Source organism: Oncorhynchus gorbuscha, linkage group LG10, assembly GCF_021184085.1.
Source record: "Oncorhynchus gorbuscha isolate QuinsamMale2020 ecotype Even-year linkage group LG10, OgorEven_v1.0, whole genome shotgun sequence".
In the NCBI taxonomy this organism is placed as follows: Eukaryota; Metazoa; Chordata; class Actinopteri; order Salmoniformes; family Salmonidae; genus Oncorhynchus; species Oncorhynchus gorbuscha.
The window spans coordinates 98,433,215-98,454,142 of record NC_060182.1 but is presented as its reverse complement, the minus strand read 5'-3'; the positions used below and the strand labels follow the sequence as shown (position 1 = coordinate 98,454,142).

At 47.6% G+C, this 20,928-nt stretch overlaps 1 protein-coding gene across 1 annotated transcript in view; it reads left to right on the top strand.

The window, feature by feature from the left end:
* Positions 1–13,851: 13,851 nt before the first annotated feature.
* Positions 13,852–20,928, top strand: part of LOC124047010 (mitochondrial antiviral-signaling protein-like) — a 28,908-nt gene continuing 21,831 nt past the window's right edge. Inside the window, exons 1-2 of the mRNA XM_046367754.1 lie at positions 13,852–14,153; positions 14,446–14,572. Of these exons, the coding sequence (XP_046223710.1) occupies positions 14,453–14,572 (120 nt within the window). The 5' untranslated portion in view covers positions 13,852–14,153; positions 14,446–14,452. The remainder of the gene's footprint in view (positions 14,154–14,445; positions 14,573–20,928) is intronic.

Sequence of the window (20,928 nt, the reverse complement as noted above, 5' to 3'; positions counted from 1 at the left end):
TCATCCCTACCATCTAGAGAAGGAACTCATCCCTACCATCTGGAGAAGGAACTCATCCCTACCATCTGGAGATGGCACTCATCCGTACCATCTGGAGAAGGAACTCATCCGTCATCCATCTAGAGAAGGAACTCATCCCTACCATCTGGAGAAGGAACTCATCCGTACCATCTGCAGAAGGAACTCATCCCTACCATCTGGAGAAGGAACTCATCCCTACCATCTGGAGAAGGAACTCATCCCTACCATCTAGAGAAGGAACTCATCCGTACCATCTGGAGAAGGAACTCATCTGCACCATCTGGAGAAGGAACTCATCCCTACCATCTGGAGAAGGAACTCATCCCTACCATCTGGAGAAGGCACTCATCCATACCATCTGGAGAAGGAACTCATCCCTACCATCTGGTGAAGGCACTCATCCGTACCATCTGCGGTTTGAGAAAACATGGTCAATGACACAGAACTTAAGATCAGTCACAGTATGATTCGCCTCATGAAAGTGTCTGGTGATTTCAGGTCCTTTCTAGAGGATTGGCACTGCGATGCTCATTGATGCGTACCCGTAGTTGTCTGTGTGTTTTGCAAGACAGTAGATGCACTACACTGTTAGATCCACAGGCCATGAATCTATTGACGGTTTATTCTTTATTTGTGGCAGAAAGATCTGAATGTGTTGTTCTTTTCAATACTTGTACAGGCCGAAGGGGAATAAACCACAGGAGGCTGATCAACAACTGTAGGAAGTGTTTGGTTGTGGTCATTACTAAAGGTGGCACAACCAGTTATTGAGCTTAAGGGGCCAATTACTTTTTCACACAGGGGCATTGGGTGTTGCATAACTTTGTTTATAAAACAAAATAATTATCAAAATGTTGTGTTATTTGTTCCCTCGGGTTCCTTTCATCTAATGTTAGGTTTTGGGTGAAGATCTAGAAACATTCAGTGTTGGAAATATACAAAAACATAAAAATACTTGTTAGGAATAATAAAGTACTGTAGATGATGGATCCCATACTGCGCAACATATATATAATTATTGATGCGACTGAGTTAAGATTAACCCAGGTTATTGTTAGATAAAATACAGTGGACTCCCAAAAGAGAGATTTCATTAGTACAGAAAACATATGCTATGTTTAGCAGCGTTTTGGCCTTATCTAATCATTTGAAGGTTTGTCTTCAAATAGTAGAAAGATGACAAGAATATATGGCATCTGTTGTGACCCAGGGTCATTGAGAGTATCGGGTTAATTAAGTTGAACTATATAATTATCTTATAGGTTACTACATAGAAATGTTGAGTTCCATAAAATGCATTAGTGTAAACAGGGAGACAGTGAGACAGTCAGTCAATATTTGGAGACAGAGACCATATCTGGTACTGTCAGTATTAGCTGCGGCAACAGGAAGCAGATGCGGAAGCGAAAAAGGACGGTTTTGGATAGCCAGACAAAAGAGGCCTTAACCAAGTTGAATACTGCAGGCAGGAAACTGAATCTGACAAAAAGACAGATAGGCAGGAAGGAAGTCAGCTTTCTCGGTTTCACAATCAGCGACGGTATCACGACTTCCTCCGAAGTCGTTGCCTCTCCTTGTTCGGGCGGTGCTCGGCGTTGCGAAGTCACCGGTCTTCTAGCCATCATTGATCCTTTTTTCGTTTTCCAATGGTTTTGTCTTGTCTTCCCACACACCTGTTTTCAATCCCTTTCATTACCTGTTGTGTATTTAACCCTCTGTTTCCCCTCATGTCTTTGTCAGAGATTGTTTTATTGTCAGTGTAGTGTGTTTGTTGTATAGGTGAGCGTCGGGTCCTCGTACCCATGTTTGTTTGTTTATGTACATTTAGTGTTATGGAGCACACTCCGTGGACTTTATTAAAAGACTCCATTTGACTCTGCTGCGCCTGACTTCCCTGCCACCTATTACACCATGACAGACGGAATAACTGCGAGTGAAGGATACCTAGAAAAAGTGCAGAGAATGGAGAAGCCACAAACAGTGAATGAGATGCAGAAATGCCTAGGTAAACTAGGGTATATTAGAAACCACATACCGGGCTATAGCAGGGTAGCTAAGCATTGCTATAAAGGCATTACTAGACGAAATGACCAACTAGAGCTGTCACATAAGCAATATGGGAAAGAGCCCATAATTTGAACAGACAAAATGACTGAATCATGGATAAAGTTAAAAAAAGATGGCAGCTGTAGCCCAGACTAATGAGCCAAGAAACCCCGATCTGCCCCTATGGATATTTGTCAAATTAGAAGGGGAGGACATAGATAGGGACGGGTTCATATGAGTGGCCAATGAAGGATCGGAGAGAACAGTGAAGTGCTACAGTAAACACTTAAAGGGACCAGTGATCTTTAAAAAATAAATAAAAATTATCCGTTATTTTACCAGGTAAGTTGACTGAGAACATGTTCTCATTTACAGCAACGACCTGGGGAATAGTTACAGGGGAGAGGAGGGGGATGAATGAGCCAATTGTAAACTGGGGATTATGAGGTGACCGTGATGGTTTGAGGGCCAGATTGGGAATTTAGCCAGGACACCGGGGTTAACACCCCTACTCTTACGATAAATGCCATGGGATCTTTAATGACCTCAGAGAGTCAGGATAACCGCTTTAATGTCCCATCCGAGAGACGGCACCCTACACAGGGCAGTGTCCCCAATCACTACCCTGGGATGTTTTTTTTAGACCAGAGGAAAGAGTGCCTCCTACTGGCCCTCCAACACCACTTCCAGCAGCATCTGGTCTCCCATCCAGGGACTGACCAGGACCAACACTGCTTAGCTTCAGAAGCAAGCCAGCAGTGGAATGCAGGGTATATACGCCTGAAGGAGCCAAGATGGCCCTATTAGAAATATATTGGAACAAGATATTATCACTGACTCAGGGTCAACAAATTATAATAAAAAACCAGGAGCTAAACAGGCTATGGGCAGACAACCACATGAAGAAAATGCTAGAGGTGACAACCACCACCTGGGACAAATGGAGAAATGTAGTAGGAACCAAGGGAGTACTTTGTAGCAGACAAAGGTTGGGAACAAGACGATGAACCTCCTAAAAGCAAGGCAAAGGAAGCATAAAACACCAAAAGAACAACACAGTGATATAGTGGTGTTTACGGATGGAAGCGAGAAGTCAGAAAAACACAGTGATATAGTGGTGTTTACGGATGGAAGCGAGAAGTCAGAAAAACACAGTGATATAGTGGTGTTTACGGATGGAAGCGAGAAGTCAGAAAAACACAGTGATATAGTGGTGTTTACGGATGGAAGCGAGAAGTCAGAAAAACACATGTGATATAGTGGTGTTTAAATGGACAGGAGATAGTCAGAAAAACACAGTGATATAGTGGTGTTTACGGATGGAAGCTGCAGAAGTCAGAAAAACACAGTGATATAGTGGTGTTTACGGATGGACGTCAGAAAAACACTGTGATATAGTGGTGTTCTAAGGATGGAACAACTCAGAAAAAAACAGATGGGGTTTATAGTGAAAAATAAAGCTACAGGAGATACTCCATAGATGTCCACAGATCCAGGAATCAGAAAGGCTATATGTTGACATAGCCCCAGGTCAGGAATACAGGTGAGAACCCACAGGAAGTGCAGTATGATAACCACTCATCTAAGATGAACAACTGGCAAAGCAGGAGGAAGTGACTGTGGTAAGAGGGCTCTGGTAGGCAAAGCAGGTGCACAGATCCAGGACAGAATGGTTATATGAACATAGCCCCATGGTAGGTATGCAGGAGAACCCAGAAAGTGCAGATGTGAAGGCCCGGCCAAGATGCATAAGGTAGATAGCCACAGGAAGTGACTGTGGTAAGAGAGGTGGTAGGCAAACTGCATGGAAGGGTTCTCTGGTGCAAGAGATGTGATAGGGACGTATTTCCAAACTGCATGGTAGGAGTACAGGAAGTGACATCAGAGAGATGTGATAAGGACGTTTCCAAAATGCATAAATGTAAAAAGTGACATCAGAGAGATGTGATAGGGACGTATTTCCAAACTGCATGGTAGGAGTACAGGAAGTGACATCAGAGAGATGTGATAGGGACGTATTTCCAAACTGCATGGTAAGAGTACAGGAAGTGACATCAGAGAGATGTGTTAGGGACGTATTTCCAAAATGCATGGTAGGAGTACAGGAAGTGACATCAGAGAGATGTGATAGGAACGTATTTCCGAACTGCATGGTAGGAGTACAGGAAGTGACATCAGAGAGATGTGATAGGGACGTATTTCCAAACTGCATGGTAGGAGTACAGGAAGTGACATCAGAGATATGTGATAGGGACGTATTTCCAAACTGCATGGTAGGAGTACAGGAAGTGACATCAGAGAGATGTGATAGGGACGTATTTCTTAGAGCCTGTAGGGATCAGACCCCAGAGCCTGTAGGGATCAGACCACAGAGCCTGTAGGAATCAGGTCCCAGAGCCTGTAGGTATCAGACCACAGAGCCTGTAGGTATCAGACCCCAGGGCCTGTAGGGATCAGACCCCATGGCCTGTAGGGATCAGACCACAGAGCCTGTAGGGATCAGACCACAGAGCCTGTAGGGATCAGACCACAGAGCCTGTAGGGATCAGACCACAGAGCCTGTAGGTATCAGACCACAGAGCCTGTAGAGATCAGACCACAGAGCATGTAGGGATCAGACCTGTAGGGATCAGACCCCAGAGCCTGTAGAGATTAGACCTGTAGAGATCAGACCCCAGAGCATGTAGGGATCAGACCTGTAGGGATCAGACCCCAGAGCCTGTAGAGATTAGACCTGTAGAGATCAGACCCCAGAGCATGTAGGGATCAGACCTGTAGGGATCAGACCCCAGAGCATGTAGGGATCAGACCTGTAGGGATCAGACCCCAGAGCATGTAGGGATTAGACCTGTAGGGATTAGACCCCAGAGCCTGTAGAGATTAAACCTGTAGAGATCAGACCCCAGAGCCTGTAGGGATTAGACCTGTAGAGATCAGACCCCAGAGCCTGTGGGGATTAGACCTGTAGAGATCAGACCCCAGAGCATGTAGGGATCAGACCTGTAGGGATCAGACCCCAGAGCATGTAGGGATCAGACCACAGAGCCTGTAGGTATCAGACCCCAGGGCCTGTAGGGATCAGACCCCATGGCCTGTAGGGATCAGACCACAGAGCCTGTAGGTATCAGACCCCAGGGCCTGTAGGGATCAGACCCCATGGCCTGTAGGGATCAGACCACAGAGCCTGTAGGTATCAGACCACAGAGCCTGTAGGGATCAGACCACAGAGCCTGTAGGTATCAGACCACAGAGCCTGTAGGAATCAGGCCCCAGAGCCTGTAGGTATCAGACCACAGAGCCTGTAGGAATCAGGCCCCAGAGCCTGTAGGGATCAGACCACAGAGCCTGTAGGGATCAGACCACAGAGCCTGTAGGTATCAGACCACAGAGCCTGTAGGGATCAGACCACAGAGCCTGTAGGTATCAGACCACAGAGCCTGTAGGTATCAGACCACAGAGCCTGTAGGGATCAGACCACAGAGCCTGTAGGAATCAGGCCCCAGAGCCTGTAGGTATCAGACCACAGAGCCTGTAGGTATCAGACCACAGAGCCTGTAGGTATCAGACCACAGAGCCTGTAGGGATCAGACCACAGAGCCTGTAGGTATCAGACCACAGAGCCTGTAGAGATCAGACCACAGAGCATGTAGGGATCAGACCTGTAGGGATCAGACCCCAGAGCCTGTAGAGATTAGACCTGTAGAGATCAGACCCCAGAGCATGTAGGGATCAGACCTGTAGGGATCAGACCCCAGAGCCTGTAGAGATTAGACCTGTAGAGATCAGACCCCAGAGCATGTAGGGATCAGACCTGTAGGGATCAGACCCCAGAGCATGTAGGGATCAGACCTGTAGGGATCAGACCCCAGAGCATGTAGGGATCAGACCTGTAGGGATCAGACCCCAGAGCCTGTAGAGATTAGACCTGTAGAGATCAGACCCCAGAGCCTGTAGGGATTAGACCTGTAGAGATCAGACCCCAGAGCCTGTGGGAATTAGACCTGTAGAGATCAGACACCAGAGCATGTAGGGATCAGACCTGTAGGGATCAGACCCCAGAGCATGTAGGGATCAGACCTGTAGGGATCAGACCCTAGAGCATGTAGGGATCAGACCCCAGAGCCTGTAGGGATTAGACCCCAGAGCCTGTAGGGATCAGACCCCAGAGCCTGTAGGGTTCAGACCCCAGAGCCTGTAGGGATCAGACCCCATGGCCTGTAGGGATCAGACCCCAGAGCCTGTAGAGATCAGACCCCAGGGCCTGTAGAGATCAGGCCTCAGAGCCTGTAGAGATCAGACCCTAGAGCCTGTAGAGATCAGACCTGTAGGGGTCAGACCCCAGGGCCTGTAGAGATCAGACCCTAGAGCCTGTAGGTATCAGACCCCAGAGCCTGTAGAGATCAGACCCCAGAGCCTGTAGGGATCAGGCCCCATGGCCTGTAGATTATCAGGCCTCAGAGCCTGTAGAGATCAGACCCTAGAGCCTGTAGAGATCAGACCTGTAGGGATCAGACCCCAGGGCCTGTAGAGATCAGACCCTAGAGTCTGTAGGGATCAGACCCCAGAGCCTGTAGGTATCAGACCCCAGAGCCTGTAGAGATCAGACCCTAGAGTCTGTAGGGATCAGACCCCAGAGCCTGTAGGTATCAGACCCCAGAGCCTGTAGAGATCAGACCACAGAGCCTGTAGGGATCAGGCCCCATAGCCTGTAGGGATCAGACCCCAGAGCCTGTCGGGATCAGACCCCAGAGCCTGTAGAGATCAGACCCCATGGCCTGTAGGTATCAGACCCCAGAGCCTGTAGAGATCAGACCCTAGAGCCGGTAGGGATCAGACCCCAGAGCCTGTCGGGATCAGACCCCAGAGCCTGTCGGGATCAGACCCCAGAGCCTGTAGAGATCAGACCCCAGAGCCTGTAGGTATCAGACCCCAGAGCCTGTAGGTATCAGACCCCAGAGCCTGTAGAGATCAGACCCCATGGCCTGTAGGTATCAGACCCCAGGGCCTGTAGAGATCAGACCCCAGAGCCTGTAGGGATCAGACCCCAGAGCCTGTAGGGATCAGACCCCAGAACCTGTAGAGATCAGACCCCATGGCCTGTAGGTATCAGACCCCAGGGCCTGTAGAGATCAGACCCCAGGGCCTGTAGAGATCAGACCCCAGAGCCTGTAGGGTTCAGACCCTAGAGCCTTTAGGGATTAGACCTGTAGGGATCAGACCCCAGAGTCTGTAGAGATAAGTGTACATTTGACCAAGTAAAGGAGTACAATGACTTTTGTAAATGTTTTGGGGAATATTATAGATTTTTTATTTTTTATATCTCCGTTTTTACCCAGTAGGTGGCGACAATACACATTTGTTGGATGTAGTCGGTCAATAAAACTTTAAAAAAAGAAGAAGAAGAAGAAGAAGAAGAGAAGGAGAAGGAGAGGAAGGTAGCTACTTCAGCTCACAGGAGTGTGATATCCCTCTGATGTACAGATCATCTGGCTGTATATATGGCGGAGTTGATGGCCATACTGTTGGATTTGCAGTGGGTCGAGGAAGTCAAGCTAGACAGAGTAGCCTGATACTGACAGTGATGGTGTAGAGATGGCAGGAGCAGTGGAACAGATATACAAAGGGCAGGCATTTATTTTTGAAGTACAGAGGAGAGTCAAGGAGGGACAGAAGAGAGGAGGCTATTTTTACAAGATCAAGGGTGGGAGACAGCCAGTAGATTAAGGGTGGGACACAGCCAGTAGATTAAGGCTGGGACACAGCCAGTAGATTAAGGGTGGGACACAGCCAGTAGATGGAGGCTGGGACACAGCCAGTAGAGTAAGGGTGGGACACAGCCAGTAGATGGAGGCTGGGACACAGCCAGTAGAGTAAGGGTGGGACACAGCCAGTAGATGAAGGGTGGGACACAGCCAGAGGATCGGTGTGTCCCCCAAGGGACGGTTGAGCCAATGGTTGAGCTATATGGGCAGAAAGCGTCAATTCTTGTTTATCTAACTGCACTGTCCAATTAACAGTAGCTTTTACAGTGAAAGAATAACATGCTATTGATTGAGGAGAGTGCACAGATATGTACTTGAAAATGCATCAATTAACCAATTAGGCACATTTGGTCAGACTTGATACAACATTTTGAATAGTAATGCAATAGTTCATTTGATCAGTCTAAAACTTTGCACATGGTGGTCCTGTGTAGCTCAGTTGGTAGAGCATGGCGCTTGTAACGCCAGGGTAGTGGGTTCGATCCCCGGGACCACCCATATGTAGAATGTATGCACGCATGACTGTAAGTCGCTTTGGATAAAAGCGTCTGCTAAATGGCATATATTATTATATATTATTACACTACTGCCATCTAGACACCAAAATCTAAATTGCCCCTAAACTGCTAAAATACATGATGGCCTTTCTCTGGCATTTCAAAGATGATGGAACAAAAAAATAGCTTTTTTTCTTTGCATTATCTTTTACCAGATCTAATGTGTTTTATTCTCCTACAATAATTTCACATTTCCACAAACTTCAAAGTGTTTCATTTCAAATGGTACCAAGAATATGCATATCCTTGCTTCTGTTCCTGAGCAACAGGCGGTTAGATTTGGGTATGTAATTTTAGGAGATAATTGGGGGAGGAAAAGGGTTTGATGAAGAGGTGAGCAAAGGGCTGGCAGATAGGATGTCGTTCCTCCATGTCTCTGGCCCACACTCCAGTACAGTAGGTGGCGGTCATGCAACATAACGTTGGAGGCCAACCGCCGATAGACCCCACCGAAGTAGAAGAAGTATTCGCGGATGCGGAATCTCTGCCACCGAAAGGTAAGACAGTTGTATATTTCTCACTGTCACAATATCCAGCATTGCTTTTTTTACATTTCTCCCATCGTTGAATGGAGCGCAATTGTCGACACAGTATTTCCTTGATTTGGTCAGAAAGCTGAATGAGGAAAGAATTACAGAGAAAAGAAGGCCATAGTAGTCAGTCACTGGGATACATACTGTAACGACCCTGGCTTTATTTTTAGCGGAGGATATCGACTCGATGCTTTTGGGGCACAGTCGATAGCGAGCTGGACTTCGGGACAGAAGGTTGAGAGTTCGCGACCTGCTCCTTACTGTTTCATGACAATTCTGCTAAATACATTATTACCTCTAAAGTATACATTGTTGCCGGTAAATCTACCCCATCTGAATTTAGGCTTTGTTTACGTCTATTATTATTATTTTTTACATCTTCTCTTCTGAAGTGCATATCTTCAGGCACTTCGGACTTCACGTCTGTTATAAAATGCAGTTACTTATTCGTTTTTCTTCAGCTCCACAGTTAACAAAGGTGCTACTGACAAAAAAACGAAATAACATCCAATACAGCAACAGACAACATTAAACGGTCGTCTCTGGTCTTTAAAACGAACTCACTGTGAACGTGGACTGATTTATTATCCTTCAAATCTATGGTTATTATTTAGTCAGGGATATATTGAAAATGTTTCACACCATTTAGGCTGCAATGAATTATCTCTCTCTGACTGTTACCTTTATGTAACTATGCAAGTCAGTTAAGAACAAATTCTTATTTTGAATGCCGGCCTGGGAACAGTGGAGGAGATATCTAAATTAACTGGCTTGTTCAGGGGGCAGAACGACAGATTTTTACCGTGTCAGCTCAGGGACTCGATCTCGCAACCATTCAGGTCCAATGCTCTAACCACTAGACTACCTGCCTCCTCTACACTCTAACCACTAGGCTACCTGCCTCCTCTACACTCTAACCACTAGGCTACCTACCTCCTCTACACTCTAACCACTAGGCTACCTGCCTCCTCTACACTCTAACCACTAGGCTACCTGCCTCCTCTACACTCTAACCACTAGGCTACCTGCCTCCTCTACACTCTAACCACTAGGCTACCTACCTCCTCTACACTCTAACCACTAGGCTACCTGCCTCCTCTACACTCTAACCACTAGGCTACCTGCCTCCTCTACACTCTAACCACTAGGCTACCTGCCTCCTCTACACTCTAACCACTAGGCTACCTACCTCCTCTACACTCTAACCACTAGGCTACCTGCCACCTCTACACTCTAACCACTAGACTACCTGCCTCCCCTACACTCTAACCACGAGGCTACCTGCCTCCTTTACACTCTAACCACTAGGCTACCTGCCTCCTTTACACTCTAACCACTAGGCTACCTGCCTCCTCTACACTCTAACCACTAGGCTACCTGCCGCCTCTACACTCTAACCACTAGGCTACCTGCCGCCTCTACACTCTAACCACTAGGCTACCTGCCTCCTCTACACTCTAACCACTAGGCTACCTGCCTCCTCTACACTCTAACCTGTGTGGGTGGACCAATTGACTAGGCTACCTACCTCCTCTACACTCTAACCACTAGGCTACCCTACCTCAACTACACTCTAACCACTAGACTACCCTGCCACCTCTACACTCTAACCACTAGGCTACCCTGCCACCTCTACACTCTAACCACTAGGCTACCTGCCCCCTACTCAATGTTAGTGGTGGCTGTTTAACAGTCTGATGGCCTTGAGATAGAAGCTGTTTTTCAGTCTCTCGGTCCCAGCTTTGATGCACCTGTACTGACCTCGCCTTCTGGATGATAGCGGGGTGAATAGGCAGTGGCTCGGGTGGTTGTTGTCCTTGATGATCTTTATGGCCTTCCTGTGACATCGGGTGGTGTAGGTGGTCCCGGGAATCGAACCCACTACCCTGGCGTTACAAGCGCCATGCTCTACCAACTGAGCTACAGAAGGACCAGGGCATACCCTTTATAGTGCACTGCTTTAGACCAGGGCATTCCCTTTACAGTGCACTGCTTTAGACCAGGGCATTTCCTTGCAATGTACCCCACTCTAACCAGAGCAGGCCTTTGTTTCTCCTGACAGGCCTTTGTTTCTCCTACCTGAGGCCTAGTACACTGCTTTAGACCAGGGCATTTCCTTTACAGTGCACTGCTTTAGACCAGGGCATTCCCTTTACAGTACACTGCTTTAGACCAGGGCATTCCCTGGTCTAAACTGGCACTCAGGCTCCCTTTCACTGTGTTGACATGATGGCAACAACCAGACTGGCACTCAGGCTCCCTTTCACTGAGTTGACATGATGGCAACAACCAGACTGGCACTCAGGCTCCCTTTCACTGAGTTGACATGATGGCAACAACCAGACTGGCACTCAGGCTACCTTTCACTGAGTTGACATGATGAACATTAGGCTCCCTTTCACTGAGTTGACATGATGGCAACAACCAGACTGGCACTCAGGCTCCCTTTCACTGAGTTGACATTAGAGGTCGACCGATTATGATTTGTCAATGCCAATACCGATTATTGGAGGGCCCAAAAGCCGATATCGATTAATCGGACGTTTTTAAAAATGTATTTGTAATAATGACAATTACAACAATTAACTTATTTTAACTTAATATAATACATCAATAAAATCAAGCCTCAAGTAAATAATGAAACATGTTCAATTTGGTTTAAATAATGCAAAAACAAAGTGTTGCAGAAGAAAGTAAAAGTGCAATATGTGCCATGTAAGAAAGCTAACGTTTAAGTTCCTTGCTCAGAACATGAGAACATATGAAAGCTGGTGGTTCCTTTTAACACGAGTCTTCAATATTCCCAGGTAAGAAGTTTTAGGTTGTAGTTATTATAGGAATTATAGGACTATTTCCCTCTATACCATTTGTATTTCATTAACCTTTGACTATTGGATGTTCTTATAGGCACTTTAGTATTGCCAGTGTAACAGTATAGCTTCCGGTCCCCTCCTCGCTCCTCCCTGGGCTCGAACCAGCAACACAACGACAACAGCCACCACATCAAAGCGTTACCCACGCAGAGCAAGGGAAACAACCACCAAGGCTCAGAGCGAGTGAAGTTTGAAACGCTATTAGCGCGCACCCCGCTAACTAGCTAGCCATTTCACTTCGGTTACACCAGCCTCATCTCGGGAGTTGATAGGCTTGAAGTCATAAACAGCGCAATGCTTGACGCACAATGAAGAGCAGCTGGCAAAGTGCACAAAAGTGCTGTTTGAATGAATGTTTACGCGCCTGCTTCTGCCTATCAACGCTCAGTCAGATACTTAGATACTTGTATGCTCAGTCAGATTATATGCAACACAGGACATGCTAGATAATATCTAGTAATATCATCAACCATGTGTAGTTAACTAGTGATTATGATTGATTGTTTTTTATAAGATAAGTTTAATACTAGCCAGCAACTTACCTTGGCTTACTGCATTGGACTTGTTAACTGTAAGGTTGCAAGATTGTATCCCCCGAGCTGACAAGGTGAAAATCTGTCTTTCTGCCTCTGAACAGGCAGTTAACCCACCGTTCCTAGGCCGTCATTGAAAATAAGAATGTGTTCTATTTTTGGAAAATAAGAATGTTAACTGACTTGCCTAGTTAAATAAAGGTATACAAATATTTTAAAAAATCTGCGCCCAAAAATACAGATTTCCGATTGTTATTAAAACATGAAATCGGCCCTAATTAATCGGCCATTCCGATTAATCAGTCGACCTATAATTGACATGATATGTGTAACTCTGTGTTGTTGTTTTTGTCACACTGCTTTGCTTTATCTTGGCCAGGTCGCAGTTGTAAATGAGAACTTGTTCTCAACTAGCCTACCTGGTTAAATAAAGGTGTTCTCAACTAGCCTACCTGGTTAAATAAAGGTGTTCTCAACTAGCCTACCTGGTTAAATAAAGGTGTTCTCAACTAGCATACCTGGTTAAATAAAGGTGTTCTCAACTAGCCTACCTGGTTAAATAAAGGTGTTCTCAACTAGCCTACCTGGTTAAATAAATGTGTTCTCAACTAGCCTACCTGGTTAAATAAAGGTGTTCTCAACTAGCCTACCAGGTTAAATAAAGGTGTTCTCAACTAGCATACCTGGTTAAATAAAGGTGAAATAATAAATCAATAAAAAATTTGCTATATTGTATAATACTCTATAATATTGTATACTATTGTATAATACTCTATAATATTGTATAATACTCTATAATATTGTATAATACTGTATAATACTCTATAATATTGCATAATAATCTATAATATTGTATAATAATCTATACTATTGTATAATAATCTATAATATTGCATAATAATCAATAATATTGTATAATACTGTATAATAATCTATAATATTGTATAATACTCTATAATACTGTATAATACTCTAATATTGTATAATACTCTATAATTCTGTATAATACTCTATAATATTGTATTATACTCTATAATATTGTATAATACTCTATAATACTGTATAATACTCTATAATATTGTATTATACTCTATAATATTGTATTATACTCTATAATTCTGTATAATACTCTATAATATTGTATTATACTCTATAATTCTGTATAATACTCTATAATATTGTATTATACTCTATAATATTGTATTATACTCTATAATATTGTATTATACTCTATAATATGCTTCTTAACTCTGGAAACTTGTATTTCTGTATTATACTCTATAATATTGTATTATACTCTATAATATTGTATTATACTCTATAATATTACTCTATAATATTGTATTATACTCTATAATATTGTATTATACTCTATAATTCTGTATAATACTCTATAATATTGTATTATACTCTATAATATTGTATTATACTCTATAATATTGTATTATACTCTATAATTCTGTATAATACTCTATAATATTGTATTATACTCTATAATATTGCCCTGTTTAAAAAGCAGGAAATCCCCTTGAACTCTTAGACATTGAAAGCTAATTTGGGCCATTGCATCATGATTCACTAATCTTTCTCTTTCTCTTTCATTTTCCTGAACAATAGAAGTGGGAGATTCTCAGACAGCGCAGCAGTGATTATCCTGGATTCTGTTTCCACTTTCAGCAGTTCTTTTTGCCACTACTGATAATGAAATTTGATTCTTGCATAATCTGACATACTATATATTTTGTTCCCCTCTTTCATGTCCTTAATTTAACCAAATGGATCAGTCTGAGATCCATACTGAAGTAGTACGTATCATCTGAGAGACCAGGTAAGGATACAGCTTCACAATGCAACCCACATCCTACGTAGTTTTAGCGGGTACATTTACAGCTAATGTAAAGCTGCATCACACACTGCTGGGTCATAGTCAAGGAACCTTTTGGACTGAGAGAACCACAATGAGAAATAAAGTGCTTTAAGTGTCATCCTCAATGCGTTTAAATGTACTGTATCCACATGTGTTGTTGAATTGCGTTTATATTGTCAAATCTAATGGCAATAAATATCTACGTTTTGTTGAGGATTTCTTCTCTGCTCTCTCTCTCCTACTCTCTCGACAGCGCAGAGATGTCTTTCACACGTGATAAACTGTCTTTGCACCTGCGCAACAGAATGCCGAAGTTTGTCACAAGAGTGAAAGCCACAGAGCTCATGGCCAACCTCCCCTGCCTTACACAGTCTGACAGGGTGGGTAGCTCAAATCAAATTTATTCATATAGCCCTTCGTACATCAGCTGATATCTCAAAGTGCTGTACAGAAACACAGCCTAAAACCCCAAACAGCAAGCAATGCAGGTGTAGAAGCACGGTGGCTAGGAAAAACTCCCTAGAAAGAACAAAACCTAGGAAGAAACCTAGAGAGGAACCAGGCTATGAGGGGTGGCCAGTCCTCTTCTGGCTGTGCTGGGTAGAGAGGAACCAGGCTATGAGGGGTGGCCAGTCCTCTTCTGGCTGTGCCGGGTGGAGAGGAACCAGGCTATGAGGGGTGGCCAGTCCTCTTCTGGCTGTGCTGGGTGGAGAGGAACCAGGCTATGAGGGGTGGCCAGTCCTCTTCTGGCTGTGCTGGGTGGAGAGGAACCAGGCTATGAGGGGTGGCCAGTCCTCTTCTGGCTGTGCTGGGTGGAGAGGAACCAGGCTATGAGGGGTGGCCAGTCCTCTTCTGGCTGTGCTGGGTAGAGAGGAACCAGGCTATGTGGGTGGCCAGTCCTCTTCTGGCTGTGCTGGGTAGAGAGGAACCAGGCTATGAGGGGTGGCCAGTCCTCTTCTGGCTGTGCTGGGTAGAGAGGAACCAGGCTATGTGGGTGGCCAGTCCTCTTCTGGCTGTGCTGGGTAGAGAGGAACCAGGCTATGAGGGTGGCCAGTCCTCTTCTGGCTGTGCCGGGTAGAGAGGAACCAGGCTATGAGGGGTGGCCAGTCCTCTTCTGGCTGTGCTGGGTAGAGAGGAACCAGGCTATGAGGGGTGGCCAGTCCTCTTCTGGCTGTGCTGGGTGGAGAGGAACCAGGCTATGAGGGGTGGCCAGTCCTCTTCTGGCTGTGCTGGGTAGAGAGGAACCAGGCTATGAGGGGTGGCCAGTCCTCTTCTGGCTGTGCTGGGTAGAGAGGAACCAGGCTATGAGGGGTGGCCAGTCCTCTTCTGGCTGTGCTGGGTGGAGAGGAACCAGGCTATGAGGGGTGGCCAGTCCTCTTCTGGCTGTGCTGGGTAGAGAGGAACCAGGCTATGAGGGGTGGCCAGTCCTCTTCTGGCTGTGCCGGGTAGAGAGGAACCAGGCTATGAGGGGTGGCCAGTCCTCTTCTGGCTGTGCTGGGTAGAGAGGAACCAGGCTATGAGGGGTGGCCAGTCCTCTTCTGGCTGTGCCGGGTAGAGAGGAACCAGGCTATGAGGGGTGGCCAGTCCTCTTCTGGCTGTGCTGGGTAGAGAGGAACCAGGCTATGAGGGGTGGCCAGTCCTCTTCTGGCTGTGCTGGGTGGAGAGGAACCAGGCTATGAGGGGTGGCCAGTCCTCTTCTGGCTGTGCTGGGTGGAGAGGAACCAGGCTATGAGGGGTGGCCAGTCCTCTTCTGGTTGTGCTGGGTAGAGAGGAACCAGGCTATGAGGGGTGGCCAGTCCTCTTCTGGCTGTGCCGGGTAGAGAGGAACCAGGCTATGAGGGGTGGCCAGTCCTCTTCTGGCTGTGCCGGGTAGAGAGGAACCAGGCTATGAGGGGTGGCCAGTCCTCTTCTGGCTGTGCCGGGTGAGAGGAACCAGGCTATGAGGGTGGCCAGTCCTCTTCTGGCTGTGCCGGGTAGAGAGGAACCAGGCTATGAGGGGTGGCCAGTCCTCTTCTGGCTGTGCTGGGTAGAGAGGAACCAGGCTATGAGGGGTGGCCAGTCCTCTTCTGGCTGTGCCATTTGTAGAGAGGAACCAGGCTATGAGGGGTGGCCAGTCCTCTTCTGGCTGTGCTGGGTAGAGAGGAACCAGGCTATGAGGGGTGGCCAGTCCTCTTCTGGCTGTGCCGGGTGGAGAGGAACCAGGCTATGAGGGTGGCCAGTCCTCTTCTGGCTGTGGGTGATTCCTCTCTAATCAGGGCTGATTTAGAGAGGAACCAGGCCTCTAATCTGGCTGATTTAGACCTGGGAACCAGGCTATGAGGGTGATTCCCCTCTTCTGGCTGTGCTGGGTAGAGGGAACCAGGCTATGAGGGGTGGCCAGTCCTCTTCTGGCTGTGCTGGGACACCAGGTGGGAACCAGGCTATGAGGGGTGCTGGCCAGGTGGGTGATTCCTCTTCTGGCTGTGCTGGGTGAGAGAACCAGGCTATGAGGGGTGGCCAGTCCTCTTCTGGCTGTGCTGGGTTGAGGGAACCAGGCTATGAGGGGATTCCAGTCCTCTTCTGGCTGTGCCTGGGTACAGGTGGAACCAGGCTATTTAGGGGACACCAGTCCTCTTCTGGCAGTGACTGCTAGAGAGGAACCAGGCTATGAGGGGGTGGCCAGTCCTCTTCTGGCAGGCCTGATTTAGAGAGGAACCAGGCTATGAGGGGTGGCCAGTCCTCTTCTGGCTGTTTAGAGGGAACCAGGCTATGAGGGTGGCCAGTCCTCTTCTGGCTGTGCTGGGTAGAGAGGAACCAGGCTATGAGGGGTGGCCAGTCCTCTTCTGGCTGTGCTGGGTGAGAGGAACCAGGCTATGAGGGTGGCCAGTCCTCTTCTGGCTCAGGCAGGAACCAGGCTATTTGGAGTCCTCTTCTGAGGAAACCAGGCTATGAGGGGTGGCCAGTCCTCTTCTGGCTGATGCTAGGTAGAGAGGAACCAGGTATGAGGGGTGGCCATTCCCTTCTGGCTAAAGGGAACCAGGCTGATTGGCCAGTCCTCTTCTGGCTGTGCTGGGTGGAGAGGAACCAGGCTATGAGGGGTTCCAGTCCTCTTCTGGAAACTGTGCTGGGTGGCCATTCCCCTCTAATCAGGGACTGAGAGGAACCAGGCTATGATTCCCCTCTAATCAGGGACTGGACCTGGGACACAGTCCTCTTTGGCTGTGCCAGGTCAGGGACTGAGGAACCAGGCTCAATCAGGGACTGAGGGTGGGACCAAATAAAGGTGTCCTCTAATCAGGGACTGATTTAGACCTGGGACACCAGGTGGGTGATTCCTCCTCTAATCAGGGACTGATTTAGACCTGGGACACCAGGTGGGTGATTCTCTAATCAGGGACTGATTTAGACCTGGGACACCAGGTGGGTGATTCTTCTGGGGACTGATTTAGACCTGGGACAAATAAAGTGGGTGATTCCCCTCAATCAGGGACTGATTTAGACCTGGGACACCAGGTGGGTGATTCCCCTCTAATCAGGGACTGATTTAGACCTCACCAGGTGGGTGATTCTCTAATCAGGGACTGATTTAGACCTGGGACACCAGGTGGGTGATTCCCCTTTAATCAGGGACTGATTTAGAACACCAGGTGGGTGATTCCTCTCTAATCAGGGACTGATTTGACCTACCAGGTGGGTGATTCCTCTAATCATTTTATACTGGGACACCAGGTGGGTGATTCCTCTCTAATCAGGGACTGATTTAGACCTGGGACACCAGGTGGGTGATTCCCCTCTAATCAGGGACTGATTTAGACCTGGGACACCAGGTGGGTGATTCCCCTCTAATCAGGGACTGATTTAGACCTGGGACACCAGGTGGGTGATTCCCCTCTAATCAGGGACTGATTTAGACCTGGGACACCAGGTGGGTGATTCCCCTCTAATCAGGGACTGATTTAGACCTGGGACACCAGGTGGGTGATTCCCCTCTAATCAGGGACTGATTTAGACCTGGGACACCAGGTGGGTGATTCCCCTCTAATCAGGGACTGATTTAGACCTGGGACACCAGGTGGGTGATTCCCCTCTAATCAGGGACTGATTTAGACCTGGGACACCAGGTGGGTGATTCCCCTCTAATCAGGGACTGATTTAGACCTGGGACACCAGGTGGGTGATTCCCCTCTAATCAGGGACTGATTTAGACCTGGGACACCAGGTGGGTGATTCCTCTCTAATCAGGGACTGATTTAGACCTGGGACACCAGGTGGGTGATTCCCCTCTAATCAGGGACTGATTTAGACCTGGGACACCAGGTGGGTGATTCCCCTCTAATCAGGGACTGATTTAGACCTGGGACACCAGGTGGGTGATTCCCTCTAATCAGGGACTGATTTAGACCTGGGACACCAGGTGGGTGATTCCCCTCTAATCAGGGACTGATTTAGACCTGGGACACCAGGTGGGTGATTCCCCTCTAATCAGGGACTGATTTAGACCTGGGACACCAGGTGGGTGATTCCCCTCTAATCAGGGACTGATTTAGACCTGGGACACCAGGTGGGTGATTCCCTCTAATCAGGGACTGATTTAGACCTGGGACACCAGGTGGGTGATTCCCCTCTAATCAGGGACTGATTTAGACCTGGGACACCAGGTGGGTGATTCCCCTCTAATCAGGGACTGATTTAGACCTGGGACACCAGGTGGGTGATTCCCCTCTAATCAGGGACTGATTTAGACCTGGGACACCAGGTGGGTGATTCCCCTCTAATCAGGGACTGATTTAGACCTGGGACACCAGGTGGGTGATTCCCCTCTAATCAGGGACTGATTTAGACCTGGGACACCAGGTGGGTGATTCCCCTCTAATCAGGGACTGATTTAGACCTGGGACACCAGGTGGGTGATTCCCCTCTAATCAGGGACTGATTTAGACCTGGGACACCAGGTGGGTGATTCCCCTCTAATCAGGGACTGATTTAGACCTGGGACACCAGGTGGGTGATTCCCCTCTAATCAGGGACTGATTTAGACCTGGGACACCAGGTGGGTGATTCCCCCTCTAATCAGGGACTGATTTAGACCTGGGACACCAGGTGGGTGATTCCCCTCTAATCAGGGACTGATTTAGACCTGGGACACCAGGTGGGTGATTCCCCTCTAATCAGGGACTGATTTAGACCTGGGACACCAGGTGGGTGATTCCCCCTCTAATCAGGGACTGATTTAGACCTGGGACACCAGGTGGGTGATTCCCCTCTAATCAGGGACTGATTTAGACCTGGGACACCAGGTGGGTGATTCCCCTCTAATCAGGGACTGATTTAGACCTGGGACACCAGGTGGGTGATTCCCTCTAATCAGGGACTGATTTAGACCTGGGACACCAGGTGGGTGATTCCCCTCTAATCAGGGACTGATTTAGACCTGGGACACCAGGTGGGTGATTCCCCTCTAATCAGGGACTGATTTAGACCTGGGACAACAGGTGGGTGATTCCCCTCTAATCAGGGACTGATTTAGACCTGGGACACCAGGTGGGTGATTCCCCTCTAATCAGGGACTGATTTAGACCTGGGACACCAGGTGGGTGATTCCTCTCTAATCAGGGACTGATTTAGACCTGGGACAACAGGTGGGTGATTCCCCTCTAATCAGGGACTGATTTAGACCTGGGACACCAGGTGGGTGATTCCCCTCTAATCAGGGACTGATTTAGACCTGGGACACCAGGTGGGTGATTCCCCTCTAATCAGGGACTGATTTAGACCTGGGACACCAGGTGGGTGATTCCCTCTAATCAGGGACTGATTTAGACCTGGGACACCAGGTGGGTGATTCCTCTCTAATCAGGGACTGATTTAGACCTGGGACACCAGGTGGGTGATTCCTCTCTAATCAGGGACTGATTTAGACCTGGGACACCAGGTGGGTGATTCCCCTCTAATCAGGGACTGATTTAGACCTGGGACACCAGGTGGGTGATTCCCCTCTAATCAGGGACTGATTTAGACCTGGGACACCAGGTGGGTGATTCCCCTCTAATCAGGGACTGATTTAGACCTGGGACACCAGGTGGGTGATTCCCCTCTAATCAGGGACTGATTTAGACCTGGGACACCAGGTGGGTGATTCCTCTCTAATCAGGGACTGATTTAGACCTGGGACACCAGGTGGGTGATTCCCCTCTAATCAGGGACTGATTTAGACCTGGGACACCAGGTGGGTGATTCCCCTCTAATCAGGGACTGATTTAGACCTGGGACACCAGGTGGGTGATTCCCCTCTAATCAGGGACTGATTTAGACCTGGGACACCAGGTGGGTGATTCCTCTAATCAGGGACTGATTTAGACCTGGGACACCAGGTGGGTGATTCCTCTCTAATCAGGGACTGATTTAGACCTGGGACACCAGGTGGGTGATTCCCCTCTAATCAGGGACTGATTTAGACCTGGGACACCAGGTGGGTGATTCCTCTCTAATCAGGGACTGATTTAGACCTGGGACACCAGGTGGGTGATTCCTCTCTAATCAGGGACTGATTTAGACCTGGGACACCAGGTGGGTGATTCCCCTCTAATCAGGGACTGATTTAGACCTGGGACACCAGGTGGGTGATTCCAATCAGGGACTGATTTAGACCTGGGACACCAGGTGGGTGATTCCCCTCTAATCAGGGACTGATTTAGACCTGGGACACCAGGTGGGTGATTCCTCCTCTAATCAGGGACTGATTTAGACCTGGGACACC